Raw genomic sequence first — 19,415 nt, 5'->3', positions numbered from 1 at the left:
TCGTTTTTCTCCCGTACCTTTATTACGCTAATCCACAAGGATTAAGTTAAACCAGTCAACGAAAACTCCAGTATTTTCCAGCCCATTTGGGCCAAAATTACTGTCCAGTGTTAAAACAGAAAAGGGGAGGGCCGGGTGAAGGGGCCAGGCTGTCGGGGAACCCACAGCCGGTGGGCACTGCCGGAGCGTGGCAGGGAACAGGAGCGGGGACATCAAGACCCATGGTCTGGGGGCTGCCCAGGGTGTCCCCAGTGGGTGGCTAGATCTTGGGGCGCCAGCCCTTGATGAACTGCATGATCTTCTTCACCTGGAGCTTGGTGAGGCGGAAGTCATCAGCCAGGATCTCCTCGCTGAGCTGCACGAAGATGCTGCCATCGATGCGCTCGCGGGCAAAGAAGCTGACCACGTCCTCGGAGAGGCCAATGAAGCGCAGGCACTTGGACACCTCCTCCAGCGAGAGGGCCGAGAGGTCAGCGGGGGGCAGCCAGGGCGAGCTGTCCCCACTGGGCCGGGGGGCAGCCAGAGGGGCCCCCCCATCACCCCTCGCTGCTGGTGGCACCTCGATGACACCCTGAGCCAGGTAGAGGTGGGTGACACCACCCTCGGCCCCGTGCAGGACAGCAGGAGAGAGCGGGGCCGCCCCATGGATGATGATGCTGTCCCCATCGAAGCCCTTGGGTGGGCGAGGGGGGGGCACTGGTTCTTCGATGGGTGCGAAGGGCTCTGGTGAGGAGGATGGGGCAGCCGGGGCTGAAGGTGGCTTGGGCCACTCGGGGCTCTCTGGCCATTCAGCAGGGCTGGCAAAGGGGTTGAGCGCCCCGAAGGGAGCAAAGCGCTTTTGGGGGTGTGGGGGCTTGAGGCGGGGGCAGCTGCGATAGGGCTTCAGGGGGGGCTCAGCCCCTGAGAGCGGGGTCGAGCAGCTGCTGCCCACCCCAGCACCTGCCTCAGCGTACGCCCAGGGGTCCGACCAGGAGGTCTGGGTGGCAGGGGGCTGCATGGCAGGAGGCAGCGGGCGCCCAGGGGCCTCTCCGGCCTTGCAGTCGCCCCATGTGCAGGGGTAGCAGTAGAGGGAATAGGCGTCAGGTGAGGGTGAACCACTGCCGCTCCGCGGGACCGACCTGCTGGAGGAAGAGCAGCATCACCATCACCCATCACTGCTGCAGGGACATCCCAGCCCGGGGGTCATCCCACCGCCACATCCCCACCACAACACCCCGACCACACCGGCACCACTCACCCGTCGTGGAGCCCCGAGGAATAGTATGAGAGGCTGGGGCTGGGAGAGGGAGCGGGTGCCAGCTTTGAGCAGCTCAGGGCAGCTGGGGGGCTGCAGGGTGCTGGGGGGCGGCCGCCCCTGGGTGGCACAGGGGGGGCGTTCAGCAGCCGACATTCCTCCTTCACCTGGAAGGGGGGTGCACACCGTCAGGACCCAGTCACCAGTGGTGGAATCTGCCCCTGGGACCCTGTGTCTGGATGGGGTGATGGGGGGGGTATGGGGGCAACCAGCCTCAGTCCAACCAGGAAGCTCTGGGTACCAATGGGGATCTCCACAGAACTGTGTACCCTGCAGTGCCAGAGAGGCCAGAGGGTTTGGGGAATCAAACAGAGGTGGGGAAGGACCCCAAAGGCAGGGGACAGCGCCCCAGCACCCCAGGTAAGAATTTGGGTACCCCATGATGAGGAGGCAAGAGGCTGAAATTTTGCATACCCCATGGTGCAGGGGAGCCCAGAGGATTTGGTTACCCCACAGTGCTGGGAAGCACAAGAAATTTAGTACCTTGTGGTGCAGACAGCCCTGGGGAACCAGGGACTCCGTGGTAGAAGGGTGTCCTGAGGATTCAGGGACCCCCTTGGTGATGGGGAGCACTGGAAAACTATGTACCCCATGGTGCCAGGGAGCACAGAGGCTTTGAAGGACTGAACAGAGCTGGGGAGGGACCCCAAAGACAGGGGACAGCGCCCCAGCATCCCTGCAGGGGGTCAGATTGGCTGTGCCATGGGGCTGGCAGCACGGCCCTGGGCTGTGCACCCCTGCCCATGGCACAAGGCTGCTGGTGGGATCATGCTGGAGCTCACTACCCAGTTATCCCAGAGCATAACCCTGCGAGGGCAGCAGACGGGACCCCAAGTGCATCATTCCCCCTCGCGTGGCTCTTACCGCCTCCGACTTGGGTGGCACAGGGGGTGGACTGCCCCCTCGGGGCTCGTCCCCGGGCACACCGGGGCGGTGCAGGGAGCCCAGCGGGGCCACAACCCCGAAGGAGACAAGGTCCTGCCGGCCGGCAGCGCTGCCCGGCTCGCAGCAGCCCTCCAGGCTGGGGTTGCTCCAGAGCTCCTCGTAGGGGATCTCCAGCGGCTCCTGAGTCCTGAACTCGGGCTCAGCCCAGTCGGGGGTCACGTACTCCCGGTCGGGGTCGGGGCAGTCGGGCAGCGGCGAGCGCGGGGTGCCCCCCGCGGTGCCGCGCGGTCCCTGGCAGCGGGCGGTGGGCCCCGCGGGGCTGCAGGAGCACAGGGACAGGCGCTGCAGGGGCTGGCTGAGCTCCTCGCGGCCGCGGGCGGGCAGGCAGAGCCGCAGGCGCCGGGGGCTGGCGCACTCCTCCAGGAAGTCGGGCTTGGCCTCCCGCACGGCCCGCGAGTACTCGTCGGGGTTGAAGCGGTCGTGGCAATACGCGGCGCTGTCCCGCAGCAGCTTCTCCAGCTGCGGGTCCCCCGCGAGCAGCCCCTCGGGCAGCTGGAAGCGGGGCATGTCGGTCAGCAGGAGGAAGTGGAAAGGGACCAGCTCGTCCCGGCGGAGGATGCAGCAGAGCACCACGGTCTTGGAGATGATGCTGACCAGCTTGTAGCAGTGTCCCTCGCGGATGGCGTGCAGGTCGTAGGGGTTGCGAGCGGGGCGGCTGGGCACGGCCACGTTGACGGGCAGCCGCACCTTCTCGATGATGCTGCGGATGGTGTGCTCGCCCTCCTGCAGCCGCAGCTCCAGCGGGCTGCGTGTGCTGAAGCGGCCCTTGCACTGGAAGGGCAGGCTGAGGCTCTCGTTGGTACGGTGGTTCATGCAGATCAGGCACGGCATCTTGCCCTTCACCTGCCTGGCGCCCGCTGCCGGCGCCGCTTTGCCCAGCTTCCGCAGGATGGTGTTGAAGCGCGACTTCTCCTTCACCGTCTTGGCGCAGAGGATCTCAGCTTGGCCCATCAGAGTCAGCTCGTCCCCAGCGTTCAGTGTGAAGTTGTACACCTCGCTGTCCTCGCTGAATTCCCCTGACACCACCTGCCCCAGCACAGCCCCACCATGGGACCCTGACATCCCACCACTGCTCTGTAATGTGCCACCATCCCCTGGTGTCCCACCACCATCCCTTGCTGGCCCACTGCTCTCTCCTGATGTCCCCATTACCACCCTCTGCTTTCCCTCCACACCCCTCTTTTACTCTCATTGCCATGTCCCATCACTACCCTCAATGTCCCACTGCCATGTCTTACTGTCCTACTGTCCTCCCCTGATATCCCACCACTGACTCCTTTTGTCCCAATACCTACCCCAATGTCCACAACCATCTCCTGATGTCGCACCACCACACTGTAAAGTGCCACCACCATACCCTCATGTCCCACCACCAGCCCATGCAGTCTCACCATCATCCCCTCAAGTCCCACTGTCTTCTCCTGATGTCTCCCCACTGACTCACAATGTCCCACTACTATCACCTGATTCTCACCACCACCCCGATGTCCCATCACCATTCCTTGCTGTCCCATTGTCCTCTTGTGATATCTCACCACCACTCCCTTAGTCCCATTATCACCCCCTGATATCCCACCACCACCCTCGCTGTCCCACCAGCACCCCTCACTGTCCCACTATCTTCTTCTAATGTCCCACAACTGACCCCCAATATCCCCTGACATCCCACTACCATTCCCTGCTGCCCTACCCGTGTCCCCTGCTGCCCCCATACAGACCTTCACACTGAAGGTGATGGCCTCCATGACGAAGATGCGGTCTGGGAAGATGCTGGCCACCTCCTCCACGCTGTTGAAATACTGCACGGGCTCACGGAGGTCCCGGTCCTGGTCCAGCAGCTTGAACTTCCCTGTATGGGACAGCCAAACCCAGAGTGGTGAGAGGAGCACATGCCCAGTTCTGGGCCCAGCATGGCCCTTCATTGAGGGGCAGCCACCCTTGAGGACATCCTGGGGTCCCCATCACATTCTGGGGGGACATCCTGTGGCCTTCACCCAGGGTGTCCAAGTGCTGCACACGGACACCAGAGCAGCCCCATAGCTCTGCCCCACATACACAGCGTCAAGGGGGTGGTTTGGATGGGACAAATCACACGGGCTGGCTCAGCAATGCTGCTCCGGCACTGCTGGAGCTGCAGGAGCCACCACAAAGCAGCCATAGAAATGCCCCATGGATGGAGGAACCGACCGAGGGCAGAGCCAGTGGAGCCCCCATTGCCCCCCTCATTGCTCGAGCTACATCAGGGCCCTGTGACCGCCCCCCACCCCCCCCCCCCCCCCCCCCCCCGGCCTCCTGCGTTGGGTGGGAGACCTGGTACGGGGCTGGGCAGCAGGGCCAGAGGCAGAGGCAGAGGCTGGAGCAGCAAAACTGCCGCCATCGGCATCGCCTCGGCGGGGACAGACCTGACGGGAATATTAATCCCCCAGCACCGGCTCCAGCGCCAGCCCGTGCCAAGCAGTGCTGGGGCCGCAGTGCTGGGGACACAGGGCTCGGTGCAGGCTCCACATGCCAGGGCAGCTCTAGCATGGCCAAGCCCCCCCCCCCCCCCCCCCGAAGCAGGTTAACACAGTGCCACCCCCTCCCCTCTTCTTCCCCCCCCCCCCCCCCCCCCGGGGGACAGGCGATTAACCCCCTCCCCCCCTCCATTTTCCATTATTTATTCATTAGCAGGACTCATTACCGACATGGCGAGCACTTAGAGTGGTCATTAAGGCTCTTGCTACGGCGGCCGCCAGCATCTCAGCACCTTCGTCTGCATCACCAGCCTCAACCCCAGTCCCATCCCCATCCTTATTCACATCCTCATCTTCATCCCACCCACATTCCACCTCTGTCCCCATCCAGATCCCTACCCCCATCCCATCTTCATCACTCTCCCTGTCACTATCCCTTCCCCATCCTCATCTCTTCTCATCCCTGTGCCTGTCCTCATCCCATCTTCAACCCTCTCCCATCCCCTGCACTTGTCTGCATCCCTGTCCCTGTCTGCATCCCATCCCCTGAGTTCCTATCCTATCCCATCTCCACCCCTGCCCCTATACCCTGTCTGCAACCCTATCCTGTCCCTGTCTGCATCCCATCACATCCCCACCAGTGTCCTTATCCCATTCCATCCCCACTCTGAAGCCCCCCAGCTTTGGGCACTGGCAGGGCACGAGGGGCTGAGAGCAGCCCCTAAACCAGAGCATCTGCTTCCACAGGCCAGCCCATCCTGGAGCACCCCCCCCATCCAGCCACTTGAGCAGAGTGGGGGTCCCAGCCCTGCTGCCCCAAGAGACCCCGATACCCTTGTCCTCACCCCTCGCACCCCACCTGGGTACTGGAGCGGGATGTCGATCTTGGGGCCAATGACGTAGTGTCCTTCCTCCAGGCTGTGAGCGGTCACCGTGGTCCACTGCCGGCAGGAGTGGACCAGCAGCACGTCCTGGGCACTGACACCCTCCACGCGCTCGCCTGCCAGGGGACGGGGCTGTCACCATCCCCAGGACACCCGCACCCCCCCTGGAAGCAGGGACGGGCGGATGGACGGACAACCAGCGGCGGGATGAGCAGGTTCCCGCTGCCAAGAGCCACCAGTTGCCCAGGAAACAATTTCTTTGTCCCCCCTGAAAAGCTGCAGCCGCCGCAAACAACAAGTTTATTGAGCCGGGGCCAGCACAGGGGCCCCCACTGCTGCGGCACCCCCGGCACCCACACCAGCACCCACCCTCTGCGGAGGGATGGACCCGCTCCGGAGGGGACACATCCTGCACGGCCACCCCAGGGTGACCCTGCGCACCCCCCTGCTCCCCACCCAGACTGCGTGTGGGGCAGTCACAGCCCGGCCCCCTCCCAGCCAGGCCGTGTCCCAGGGAGTGTGGTGAGGGGACGTGGTGGCCTCAAGCCCCTGCCAGCCTGGTGCCACCTCCTCCAGCGTGGCACCCGGAAAGGGTGAGGATGGCAACTAGCCCGCAGGTGGGGACCAGGGGCAGCCAGGGACCTCCACACACACACACACTGAGTTCCACCTGTCCCCCAGCCTTCCTCCCTCCCTCATCATCATCATCAACATTCCAGCCTCCCTCCCTTCTCTTAGTCCCTTTGGTCTTCCCCTTCCTCCTCCTCATCCCTCCAGCCTTTCTCTCTACCTTCTCCTCACCCATACAGCCTTCCTTCCTCGTCCTCTTCCTCAACCCTCCAGTCCTTCCCTCCTCCTTTTCTTCCCTCCAGCCTTCTTTCTTCCTCTTCCCCATCCTTCTAGCCTTCCTCTCTCCTCCTCACCCCTCCAGTCTTCCTATCTCCCACCTCAATCCTTCCACCATCCACCCCTCCAGCCCTCTTCCTTCCCTCCTCCTCTTCACTCTCAAGTCTTCCTCCCTCCTCCCCACCCTTCCATCCTCCCCCTCAACCTCCCTCCTTTAAGCCTTCCTCCCTCCCTCCTCATCTCTCTATCCTTCCTCCCCCCTTCTCCTCCCCATCACTTCAGCCTCCCTCCCTCCTCCTCCCCATCACTCCAGCCTCTCTCCCTCCTCCTCCTCATCACTCCAGCCTCCCTCCCTACTCTTGGTCCCTCCAGCCTTCTTCCCTCGTCCCCATCATTCCAGGCTTCCTCCCTCCCTCCTCCTCACCTCTCCATCCTTCCTCCCTCCTTCTCTCCATCACTCCAGCCCCCCAGCCTCCTCCTCCTCGTCCCTCCACCCTTCACCCCCCTTTCTCACCCCCAGCCCCCCCATCCCGTCCCGACGCCCCTCACCCTGCCCCAGGCACACGAGGGTGGGCAGCCGGCACTGGCTGACGATCGCGTCGAGGGGCAGCGCCGCGGGGCTCCAGCGGAGCCGGGCCAGCCCCGCCGCCAGCTTCTCCATCGCATCGCGGCTCAAGCCGGGCCCGGGCCGGGCTCCATCGCCGCCGCCGGGCCGGGGCAGCGGCGGGGCCGGGGCCGGGGCCGGGCCGGGGAGGGCGGGGGGCGGCGGGAGCGGGGCAGCGGGAGGAGCCGCCCCCCGCCCGCCCCCGGCCCCTCCCCGGCAGGCGGGACCCCCCCGGGGGCGGGGATGGGGCGGGGACCCCGGCGGGACCCCCCCAAGCTTCCCCTCGGCCCGGGCACCCCGGCGGGGACCGCTCCGGGGCAGCGGGGAAGGGGTCGCTGCTCTCCCCGGGCTACCGGAGGTGTCGCGGGCTCAGCTCCGGCGCCCCTCCGAGCTACCGGTGAGCTCGGCTCGCTTTGGCCGCAGGGGGAAGAGGCGAGGGGGGCACCGCGTGTCCTGCAGCCGGAGCCAGCTCCGGGGCTCGGAGCCGCTGGGACCCCCCCCGGCGGTTCCCCAGGAGAGACCGACATTGGAGGAGCCGAGACGGGGTCGTCGCTGCCGGGGGGACCAGGAGGAGGAGCCCGATGCTGCCTCAGGCGAGGCGGGGACCCCCCGAATGGCACCGGCTCCGGGATTCCCCTATCTGGGACACCACTATGATCAGCAAGGACACCGCGATCATGGGGACTCCCCGGCAGGGATATCACCATCACAGACATCCCCCGGTTGGGGCGTCTCCGTCATGGAGACCCCCGGGCCGGGACACCATCGTTACACCGAGCAGGAACACTGCTCCCTGGAGGCTCACAGCCACCCTGAGCTGGGACACCAGGTTCAGGGGTCCCCGCACCCCTCGCACGAGGGACACGCTCACTCACAGACCCGTTCTGGGGTCTCCTCTGGTGAAACAGCAGAGGGGAACACGGGACACAGGGCGCTGCACTCCCAGCCACCGCCTCGGGCGGCCTGGGAAGGGGAGGGTGAAGTTGTGGAGGAAGCAGCAAGTGCCTGCAGGGTCGGTGCCCAGCCCTGGGGATGTGCCACCGTGCTTGGGCCCCACTACCCGCTGCTTCCCTGACATACACCTCAGACAAAGCAATGGCTATTGGAGACCCCAACCCCTCCTCGAGGGCCTAATTCGTTGCGGGATTCTGGTGCGAGCTAGCGGGGCACCCAAAGATGCCATCGGAGCAGCAGTGGGGTGCTCAGGGGCAGAGCCCAAGCCTGTTGGGACACATGGAAAACTTTCCAGAATAAACATGGATAGGGTTGGAACAGGGACAGGAAAGAGCAGGGAGAAGGATGGAGCAGGGAAGTGGAAGGTGCAGGGATAGGGATGCATCAGGGATGGAGACAGCAGGGATGGGGATGGAGTGGGTACGGGGACAAGGATGGAGCAGGGACAGGGAAGGAACGGGGATAGAGACAAAGCAAGGACAAGGATGGAGCACGGATGGGGACAGAGCAGGGACAGGGATGGAGAAGCGACGGGGACAGAGCAGGGATGGGGGCGGAGCAGAGACGACAGAGCGGCAGGAGGAGGATGGGGAAAGGCTCAAGGCTCTGCCGGGGGTGACAGCGACAAGCGGGACACCGGGAGTGGCCGGTGGGAGAGATGCCCCCGCCGGGTCCCCTCTCCCCGCTGGCCTCTCGCACAACCACCACGGCAATGGCGACGGCTGCGCAGAGCTGCAGAGCTGCGAGCCCCTCGCCGCCAGCTTCCTCAGCGATAGCAGCGCAACCCCTCCTCCCGGTTACCGGCACCATGGCAGCGGGAGGGCAGCGGCACAAGCATGCCCTCCCTCCGCCATCCCATGCCACGGGCATGGGGCCCTGGCAGAGGTCTAGCAAGGAGCCAGAGGCTGCAAGAAGCCCCGGGAGCACCCACTCTCTGCGGCTAGGGCAGCTTGCAGGGACTGGAGAGGGCAAATGGACCCTGCTCCATAGGGAAGGATTTGCCAACTGCTCTTGGAGAGCTGGACACCCCCCTCCCCCCCCCCCCAGTGCTCTCGCATGAGGGAAGGGCTCAGACAGCTACTGCCCTTAAAGGCAGTTGCAAAGGTCCTCTCCAACGAGCCAAGGGTCCCCAAAGGGTCTGACTTGCATCCCAAGAGCTGGGTGCACCCCAACCCACTGCTCTACAGAGACCACACCATGGCACTTCCTACAGCCCTGCGCTGGAGGCAGAACAGCCTGTAACTTCTCTGAGGAGTAGAGAGCAACAGCCCTGTCCCAGCCCAATAACCCCTCAGCAGCAGCGATCAGCTCCTGCATCCCAGGTTTTACTGGTACATCCCAGCAGCTGCAGGTGCCAAGAGCCACTATAGTGCCAAGAGCCACTATAGCCCCGATGGAAAGCTCGGCCCAAAAGGAGTCTACCAGGGCCCAGGAAGGAACGAATGCAAGTTTATAAAAGCTTTTATTTGCTCTTGGTATGACCAAGAATGGGACAGTGATCTTTTATACAATTTGATACAGTAAGTGGTACAAAAGAATGTGTTTTAAATAAAAAGCCAGAGTGGAGTAGCAAAAATATTAAAAGATTAAGTAAAAAATTGTAGGCATGGGAATTAATCCTAGACCTTAAGTTGATGCTGTTTTTTCCACCGTCCGAGTCGGAGAGCACAAAGCACCGCTTCCACCCCTGCCCCGCACCAGCACGGCACGGGACAGAGAGTGGCCGAGACGCTTGTAGGATAGATTCAACCTCGGCTTTTAGGTTATCATGACCAATTTAATTAAGTTACATGATTTTTGCTTTATTTGCCATGACATAAAGGTAGCGCTGAGTCTTCCTCCGGCAGCTTGGCCTGGCTAAAGCCGGGGAGGCTGGAGCAGGGAAAACTACTTTCGGTCCTTTTCCAGGCTGGGCTTCGGCTTCATTCCACGCTCAGGGCTGGGGAGGGGGGGTCTTCCAAGCAGAGGTTCCCCAAGCAGTTATTTCTCTAACTAGCAGGAATTTTAGATACCAGCAGATATAAAGTTACTGCAAAATCCTCCAACATGATTATTATTATTATTTGTAATCTTTCAGCACCTGCATCCCCTCTTGCTGCTCACTTGTCCTCGGCTGGGCCTTGCACCCCACAACACAACACGAGGCCAAGCCCCACAGTTAAAACTCAACAGTTTTCATACGAACAGAACTAGACCATCTAGAAATATTTCAGTTTATTAACTGGAAAAGGGGAACAGGAAATGGAGGGGGGAGCTGGTAGTACCAGCGAGTGGCCTGCTCTCTACCTGCTGGCTTGCAATGAACACAGTGTCTACAGGTATCCCGCGGGACTTACACAAGAGGGAGCCAAGCCCCTGGAAGCAAATAAAAAGCTCACGTTTAAAACAAGGATTATACACAAGACCCTAGATGTACAGCTCTCCATTTTTCCCTTTTTGATCACGTTAGAAAGTGCAGGTTTAGCCAAAAGGCAGCCGTACTCTATTTACAATGCCGGGACGCAAGAAGCACCACAGTGCTGATTTATCCCAGCATCCTGCATGACCCCAACAGCCACTCAGCTGGGAAGGGTTAACACACACAGAGACAAAATGCCAAAATACAGAGGAAAAGGAGACACCTCGGTCGAGTGACCACAAGGGAAGCCGATCAGAAACTAGCAATTCAATGTTAAAACACCATCACTTCGTTAAAAGTAAGTCAGAGCTATTTACTACTTTAATTATTTACCAGAGACAGTCCAAGACCTGACTGGACAAGAGTGAAGCACGAGCTTGCCCAGCTTTAAAGGAGAAGCTTCAATTTAAAACACCTCTTTGTCCTCAGCTCTCCTGAGTGGTGTTTTAAAGCAGGGGAACATACAGACAATGCTGGCAGACCCAGCACCCAGTCTGGAAGGAGCAAGCGACAGCATTGGACCATCAGTCCTTAACCCCCTTCCCCTTCAAAAAGGATGAGGCCACATCGTCAGTGACACTGGAGCCTGAGCAAAGCAAGAAGGCAAGCTGGAAAAGCCAGTGAATCCCAGTGGGGCTCCACAGCCCCAGTGGGATCCTCCCCCTGCATTCCCAAAGCATGGATCAAGAGCCAGACCAACCCAAGTACCAATGACTCAGCTTTTAACACTGGAAAATGGAAAGTTTTCAGGGAGGTAATAAATTAAACTGCCAACTTTTGGGTTTCTTTCCCCTTTCTTTTTAAATCTAGTTTCACTCTGCCTTTGGCGAGGTTACAGACCAACTCACCCGAGCGACTAACGGGAAGAGAGAACTTAAAAGTTCGTGTTAACTGCTGTCAGTTTGGGAACTGCATGTTATATTCATACACATAAAGTAGACAACCACATCACCCTCCATAGAAAACTAGTGCATGCAAAGAACTCTTCCATATCATAAAACCCAACGGCTATGCAGGAGGAGAGAGAAGATATACTAGTGGACTGACATTGCCTAGAGGGAAATTAGTAGGTATCTTCGACATTTTTAACCTTGAAAGCTAAATCAGTGCTTTGTATTAAATTTTTGGCAAACATACCACGTTGCCATCCTTTTAATTAACACATCACACCATGAAGAAATGCAAATAAAAGCAGCATGCAGGCAAAAGGAAAGAGCCGCAAGTGAGGAAAAAAAAATGGCAGCAGGAACATTTGAATGGCTAGATCACCAAAAAGGAGACACAGCAGATTAAATGTCATTTGTGTTTTGTTTTTGCACCACCCTTTGTCCTCGATGCATTACATCAACAATTACAGAAAGCAATCACAAAAGAGTTCGGTATTTTAAAATGGTCAAGTATGGATGGTACGTCTCCTGCACATGCTTCCACCAGAAGAAAAGAAAAGAAAGTGAAACTAAAAGTTCCTTTCCACATAAGGCACAGGACAAAACAAACCCCATTCACAGACTCAAGGCGAAAACGAGAGTGTTCCTGGCTCTCTGGCTGATGCATCTAGAGAATACGGTGACTCAAGCACATTATCCATGACAGAAAATTCCACTGTTGTACAAAATAAATTGTTAATTCTAACTTTTATTCTTATACAATTTGCAGAATAGAGTTGAATATGATTGCTATATGTTTTAATGTCAGGAGGAACGGGACTATAATACAACCAAAACGTAGTGGTAAGTGGAGCAGGTACATTAAAAAATGAAGTCACGGGGATGATTTTCCTATAAATGTTGTTGAGGAAATTAGAGTACGCAAGCTGTCCTAAATGGAAAACCAAAGGGAGACAGGAGCTCGTTAAGATGAGGAACAAAACATTGGTTTAAGGTTAAAAAATGGGCAGAGTGGTTTGTTTTGCAGCGAGAAAAAAGGGGCGGTGGATGGCGATTGGTGATATAGGAGAACGTTCAGCAACACTTGCTCTTCCAGCCCGTCACCCCACCTCCACTGCTGATATCTACATTTTCACTGTTGGGCTCTTTTACGGGGGTCTGCAATGAAACAAGTAAAGAGAGTTAGATGACTCATGAGGTATGCTGGAAGAAAGTGTTCAGAGCTGAAGAGACAGCAGCTTACAGAAAAAATTACATCACCAAATAATGTTATGAATAAACTATGGACAAAGAGATCCTCCTGCCCCCATGCAGCAGAGTATGCGAACCCAGTCGAGGACTTTTTGTTTGGTTGGCTTTAAATAAACAACTGGAAGGCTGGAAAACGAAAAAACCAAACCACCAACAACCAAATCTTGAACTCAGACCATGCCGAAGTAAACTCAACCTATTTCTAGATCCTGCTCTTAGGACTGACACTCCGACTTTGGTGGAGTAAGTAAATCACAGTGTACAACTAACACAAGCTGCAGATACATTATGTGAACTAATGACCTTAAAAAACACCGAGTCATTTAGGATAAACAGGGGTTGTTCAGAAGCATCTACCTTCCAGTTAACCAGGACAGCAGTTTCGGAGGCAGTGACAGAAGAGGCTCATCTGCGTCACTGGACATAAGCTTGGTTAGACCAAGGCAAAAATCCAAGTCAAGTGGTTTTGGTCAGACACTAACATCTAGCTTTAGAAACCAACCTAAACATTCACCAGAATGCTCCAGTTTAGTCTCTGTATTCCTTTTCTTCCTCTCTTTGTCCCAGTCTTGCAGAAGCAACCCCTCCCTGCTCTTCAGATAAATAAAACCTGAGAGGTCAGAAGGACTCACCAGCCTGACCTCCTCTTTGCCAAAGGGCAGAGGTTTTCACCCAGTTTCTCACAAAAACTTGTCAAAACCAGATTAAGACACAACTCAGCACTACAATGACGAACCAGACACCATTGAGCAGATGTGTAGTTAAAAGGGTTGTGATAAGATCCAGCATTGACCTTGCATTAAATTTTTAAGCAATTAACTAGGATGACATTATGAACAGGATTCATGTGAGTGTGGTGGCAGGTAGTGATGAAGGTGATGCCATCACAGGGCAGTCCCTACAGCTAAGCTGGAGCAGAAAAAAATTCACCTAGAGTCATTTATTTAAGCAACAGCACAAACACTAGAGTTGGCCAATCCATGTGTCTTGGGTTCCAAGCAGGGATGTGCCAGCACAGGGGTGACAGCCTGGATCAAGCCCTTGGCTAGAGGAGTCCATCAGCTAACTGGAACCAGCCCTGAAGCCACCCATCTCAACCCTGCAACAAAGTGGTGGCAGCTGCTGGAAGCCAATGAAAGGTATCAGGAATACAAATGCAGCAGTATTCTGTAGCTTTGGGCATAGAAAGATTTGGGTAGAGGCCACAGAAAAGACTACCATTCTCATGGTATGCTCTAAGTTTCAGGAAGAGGAGCCAACCACCAGGACTAACTGGTGACCCACGTTCTCTCAGTTGTGATACAATCATCCAAGGAAACCACCAATGAAACACAGAGGCCAAGGGGGGTAACCATCAGAGGCAAGGCAGAGGTGACAGAGCTCATCCCTCTGTTCTATCAACACCTGAACTCTTCCCAACAAGCGCCAAAGAGTTTTTACACAACGCTGCACACTGACAGAGATAGTGGCAGGTAAAGGACAATTCTTTTCCATGACATTTGAAATGTTTTAATTCAAAGCCCATGTAGGACACAACCGGGAGTTTAAGGGCCAAACACCTATGAATTGAGGTTCTTTAGCTCTTTGATGTACACTACTCCCTCTAGATAGTACTCTTACAATAATCAAACATCAAACAAAATTTAGAAGCTTTGGGTGTACAACACTCCTCCTTCAGGTAGTTGTTTGTCTCAGCATGCCAGAGTCAAAAGCTGCAACAACTGAGGTAAACATCAACAAACAGAAGCAGAAATTTAAGGGTACTTTTTTTAAATGAATCCTGTAGAGCACCTACCTTTCGGAGAATGTCTTCTGCTAATGTGAGGAATGCCTTCTCAATGTTTATATTTGCTTTTGCACTAGTTTCGAAAAACCTAATACCATGCTCCCTAGCAATCTAAAACAAAAAAGAAAGAAGAGGTTAGTATTACTGTATGTAACTGCTGCTCCGATAACTTGGGGATCAGCAGCATTTGTAAGCATGTAATACTCTTTCAGATGTAGCAGGCATCAGAAGTACTAACTAAGCAAAGTGTCACAAAAGAAGATTTGGAACTTAACGATTCAGGGTCAGTAATTAAAGTGTATTAAATCACAAGTCAATGTCTGAATGTAAGATGACAGATACCGCATGAGCCTGGCATGTGGTAAGTAACTTAACAAAGGATGCCTGGAAACTTTTAGGTAACAAACAAGCAGAAACTGCAGCTGGACTCATTTGCAATGCAGCTTCTGAGAAAACATTCCCTAGACTTGGAAACCATTTGTAAATGCAGCCTCCTTCACTCATTCCCTGGCACATCTCCTTGGGGCTGAGAGTCTTGTCACCAATTTCCTTACTTCTCTAAGCAAGCTTTTGTCCGACACTTACCTGTTCGCCTTTTGCTTTAGGGACAACTCTTTTATCTTCCATGTCACACTTGTTTCCTAACAGCATCCTCTCCACATCCTCATTGGCATGCTAGAACGAGACAAGAGATCGGTTTAACGTCTCTCCCAACAGTAAGTACCTACTTCACTTTGTACTTCCAGGCTGTTTGAAGTTCAGGCTAACATTTACAACTCTTGGTGCCTTGCACTTTCCTGAGTTGTAATAAATACTGCCGGACATCATTTTCTTTTCTGAAACACAGATCTTTCTAGTTAATGACACCAGCCTACCAAATCTTTGTTAGTTTGCATTAAGTGACATGAGAAAAGAATCAGCTTCCTGCCCGGCACTTAAAAGGTGTCAGATGTTATGTGTGCTGGACAAGCACATTGCAGAAATTATGGTACAAACATTACAGGACAAGAACTACCCCACATCTACAGCTACCAGGCTTTGTGCACTGGAGTGGCAAAGTAACAAGCTGTGACTAAAAATCAGCCCTCCTAATTACTTTCTATAGCTAGTTAATTGCTTTCTCCTCCCCATTTTGCTGCTCCACAATAGGGGAGATTAGGAAGGGAAGGAGTGACCAGGGAGGGAAACAGGACCCAAACAAAGAAATGTGGGAGCCATAAAGGAAGGAAAACAGATTGGAAAAGCCAGAAAGCAGAGCAGGGGACTGCAACTGTAACAGGGAGGTGAGCAGCTGGTGTTTCTTGCCTGGTGTCAGGACAGGAGGAGGCAGTGTCAGTCTGGGCAATGGTGAAGAGTCCCAGATCCAGCACATTTTCTGGAGGTCTCAGTTAACTGAGGTTAGCAAAACATGACACCCATCTACAAGGAGAGCCAGAAGGAGGATCAGGGAACTACAGGCCTGACCTTGGTGCTGGGAAAGGTTATGGAGCAGATCATCTTGAATGCCATTATGTCACACATACAGGACAACCAGGTCATCAGGCCCAGTCAGCACGGGTTTATGAAAGGCAGGTCCAACCTGATCCCCTTCTATGACAAGGTGACCACTAAGTGGATGAGGGAAAGGCTGTTGATGTTGCATACTTGGACTTCAGTAAAGCCTTTGACACTGTTTCCCACAGCATTCTCCTGGAGAAACTGGCTGATCATGGTTTGAATGGGTGTACTCTGAGTAAAAAGCTGGCTGGATGGCTGAGCTATTGCTTGTGTCTTGGTGCATGGAGTTAAATCCAATTGGCAGTCAGTCACAAGTGGTGTTCCCCATAGTTCACTACTGGGGCCAGTTCCATTTAATGCCTTTATCAATAACCTGGACAAGGGGATTGGATCAAGTGTGCCCCCAGTCAGTTTCCCAGTGACACCAAGATGGGCAGGAGTACTGATCTGCTGGAGGGTAGGAGGCTCTGCAGAGGGATCTGGACAGGCCAGATCCATCGGCCGAGCACAACTGTATGACATTTAACAAGGCTCAGTGCCACATCCTGCACTTGGGTCACAACAACCCCAAGCAGTGCTACAGGCCTGGGGAAGAGTGGATGAAAAACTGGTGAAAAAGAAACTGAACATGAGCCAGCTTGTGTCCAAGTGGCTAAGAAGGCAAACAGCACCTGGCTTGTGTTAACAATAGCATGGCCAGCAGGACGAGGGTAGTTTTATTGTCATCCTGTACTTGACACTGGTGAGGCTGCACCTCAGATCTTGTGTTCAGTTCTGGGCCCTCACTACAAGAAAGACTGAATTGCTGCAGTATGCCCAGAGAAGGGCAATGGAGCTGGTGAAGGGTTTGGAGCACAAGTCTGATGAGGAACAGCTGACGAAACTGGGGGTGTTTAATCTGGAGAAAAGCAGACTGAGAAAGACTTTATCACTCTACAACTACCTGAGAGGAGGTTGTAGCAAGATGGGGGTGGTCTCTTCTCCCAAGTAACAGAACAAGAGGAAATGGCCTCAGGTTACACTATAGGGTTAGGGTTTACATTGGGTATCAGGAAAAATTTCTTCCCCAAAGGGTTGTCAAGCACTGGAACAGGCTGCCCAGGGCTGTGGTAGAGTCACAATCCCTGGAGAGATTTAACAGATCTGTAGACATGGTGCTTTAGGACATGGGTTAGCGGTGGGCTTGGCAGTGCTGGGTTAGCAGTTGGACTTGATAATCTTAAGGGTCTTTTTCCAACCTAAACAATTCTATTATTATTTCTGCAAAGTCACTCATTAGCGAGCTGCTTCCATAACAAAAAAGCTTCCCAAAGCATCATAAATCCCTTACAAAACTGCAGTAACCATGCAGCTTTCACAGTGAACCTGGAATCAACTGCAGAAGTCTGTGAGGTAGATTAAAGAACCTAAGGTCAGCAAAACCATTTCTTCTCAGACACAGTGGCATGAATGACATCTATTATTCAACTTCCTGGATACTACTGAAATTCTTTAAACAAAACAACTACAGAAACTAAAGGCCTTGGTTTCAAGTTTACATTCAACTCCTCATTAAATCTCTTCCTCTGTTGCCTTACCACCCCCAGTTCTGTACCCACCAAGACATGTACCTTTCCATAAACAGTATAGTTTTCCATTTCTCATGTTAGGAAATTAAAATCTCAGTATCACAATTTTGCTCTTTCACCAGCTTTAATGCTTTGACTAGCAATGCCCGACAGCCCCCATCTGCTGACACTCAGCTCTGCGGAGCCCTCTTCCTGCTTTCTAGGAAAATAATGAAGCTGGAAAATCCAAATATTTATTCCATTTGGGAGCAGTGTAACAAAAGCAAGCACTAACAATTGTGCCGCTCTCTAACATCTCAGAACTCCCACAGAATGAAATCTTGGGGATCCATGCAATGAATGTTTCCACATCAGTTTCTTCTGCTTCATTTGACCTTGCTTGAAATTTTATCAGCCTGTTTGTTGGTACTTCTAACAGGAATGAAAATCAGCTATGCAGATTGGAGTAGTTTACAACACATGTTTGTCATACTATCTGCAACAGCCATGATAAACTTGCAAATATTTTGTGACATCAGTTTTGGGGGAATGGAGGTGATTGTATTGATTTATCTTTGAAAATTTACACAGTCATCCTTACAAAATAGATTAGTACTAGAGGTGACACATTCTATAGCTACTCCTCAGTTTGTAGCTTACTGTTGTTCCTCTGCACACCACCTTGTGGTGGCAGCTTCTCTTGAACACTGCAACTCCCAGTTACTAGAAGATATATTCTTAAGTTTTCTCCAACACAGAAACAATGTTGTGTCCTAAAATGTCAAATTTGTTTGAGACCACTAACTTCTGCATAGTACTGCAACCCTTCATGCCATTGCTGAAATGAGAGTGGAGGGACAGGACACAGGACAGAAGATTTAAATGAGATGTGAGGCAGAAGTTCCCTGTGAGGGTGCTGAGGCCCTGGCACAGGGTGCCCAGAGAAGCTGTGGCTGCCTCATCCCTGGCAGTGTTCAAGGCCAGGTTGGATGGGGCTTGGAGCAACCTGGTCTAGTGGATGGTGTCCCTGCCTGTGGTAGGGGGTTGGAACTAGATGGTCTTTAAGGTCCCTTCCAAGCTATTCTATGATTATGATATGACAGCTGACAAACAGCACCCAAACCTCTGTGTTAATGTACACCTTTTGCCAGGGCAGAAGCAGCTGCAATCCAGAAGCCAAGTTCTATGGGACTCATCACATGCTCTAGGGGTTACAACAAACAGCTCAATTCCAGCACCTTACAAACATTACTCACCTCATCTATGTTTCTGAGCCACTTGCTGATGTTTTCAAAGCTCTTGGCATTGGTGATGTCATATACTAGCATGATTCCCATGGCACCTCTGTAATAGGAGGTGGTGATGGTGTGAAATCGTTCCTGCCCTGCTGTGTCCCTGTGGAAAACAGACAAAAGTACATATTGGAGACAAGCTATAAAGAAACCAGCATGGTGTATCTGTTAGATAAGTGTGTGTGACACAGTCTCTGCTCTATTGCACCATACCAAGGGATGTATAATGTATTCTGAGAATGGTAGGACACATTCCAATGTACAGCAGCAGCTTTAAGGAAGGCCCACTACTTCCCAAACTTACTTCAACACTGGGAGAATAAGGCAAGTTTCAGTAAGCCCAACTCATGAGGGTACAGAAACTTGGGGTTTGAAGTTTCTCTTTTGGGTTTTACTTCAAAGGGGATTGTGGGTTTTTTTTCAGATCACATTTCAGTCTCATCTACGACAGAGACGAGACTCTGGACTAGGTTTTCACAGTTTCAAGCCATGGTAGAAATCTGTCTATTTTAAACTTAATGTTTCTCCTGACAACTTGAAACTTGCACCCAAAAGGAAAAACTTTCATTGCCAAGTCTTGTATCTCAGGGAAGTGTCTCCAAGATGTCTGAAGCCAGCAGCAGACAGGACAAAAAGGGGAGCAAGAAACGCTCTTCCAATACTATGACAGGTCTGTGAGCTCCAGTAGCAGGAGCATCTGAACATCACCAGAAACACCACTGTCCCAAAGACTCTCTCCTGTTACTGACCATTCTTCCCAAAGGGCTGTAAAACTAG

The 19,415-nt window shown here is 54.0% G+C and overlaps 2 protein-coding genes across 2 annotated transcripts in view; both read right to left on the bottom strand.

The window, feature by feature from the left end:
* GAREM2 (GRB2 associated regulator of MAPK1 subtype 2) lies at positions 1–7,083 on the bottom strand. Its single transcript, XM_034060360.1, has 6 exons — positions 6,972–7,083; positions 5,552–5,692; positions 3,958–4,088; positions 2,159–3,265; positions 1,238–1,401; positions 1–1,118 (listed from the first exon to the last, which is right to left on the bottom strand). The coding sequence occupies exons 1-6, from the start codon at positions 7,081–7,083 to the stop codon at positions 260–262; spliced, it is 2,514 nt and encodes an 837-aa protein (XP_033916251.1). The 3' UTR covers positions 1–259.
* Positions 7,084–9,425: 2,342 nt separating this feature from the next.
* Positions 9,426–19,415, bottom strand: part of RAB10 (RAB10, member RAS oncogene family) — a 45,898-nt gene continuing 35,908 nt past the window's right edge. The window contains exons 3-6 of the mRNA XM_005146372.3: positions 18,603–18,741; positions 14,888–14,977; positions 14,312–14,413; positions 9,426–12,423 (exon numbers count right to left, since the gene is read on the bottom strand). Coding sequence (XP_005146429.1) covers positions 12,340–12,423; positions 14,312–14,413; positions 14,888–14,977; positions 18,603–18,741 — 415 coding nt within the window. The 3' untranslated portion in view covers positions 9,426–12,339. The remainder of the gene's footprint in view (positions 12,424–14,311; positions 14,414–14,887; positions 14,978–18,602; positions 18,742–19,415) is intronic.

The sequence above is a fragment of the Melopsittacus undulatus genome, chromosome 3, assembly GCF_012275295.1.
Source record: "Melopsittacus undulatus isolate bMelUnd1 chromosome 3, bMelUnd1.mat.Z, whole genome shotgun sequence".
Classification (NCBI taxonomy): domain Eukaryota; kingdom Metazoa; phylum Chordata; class Aves; order Psittaciformes; family Psittaculidae; genus Melopsittacus; species Melopsittacus undulatus.
Note: the sequence above shows the minus strand (reverse complement) of the source record. Positions and strands in the feature narration are given on the sequence as shown.

Bases quoted from the DNA above. Each gene is read 5' to 3' on its own strand.
- GAREM2 (XM_034060360.1), bottom strand. From the start codon at position 7,083: ATGGAGAAGCTGGCGGCGGGGCTGGCCCGGCTCCGCTGGAGCCCCGCG. The intron at 5,693-6,971 runs GTGAGGGGCGTC...GTCCCCTGGCAG, and splicing joins CCTCGTGTGCCTGGGGCAGG to GCGAGCGCGTGGAGGGTGTC. The intron at 3,266-3,957 runs GTCTGTATGGGG...GTGCTGGGGCAG, and splicing joins CCATCACCTTCAGTGTGAAG to GTGGTGTCAGGGGAATTCAG.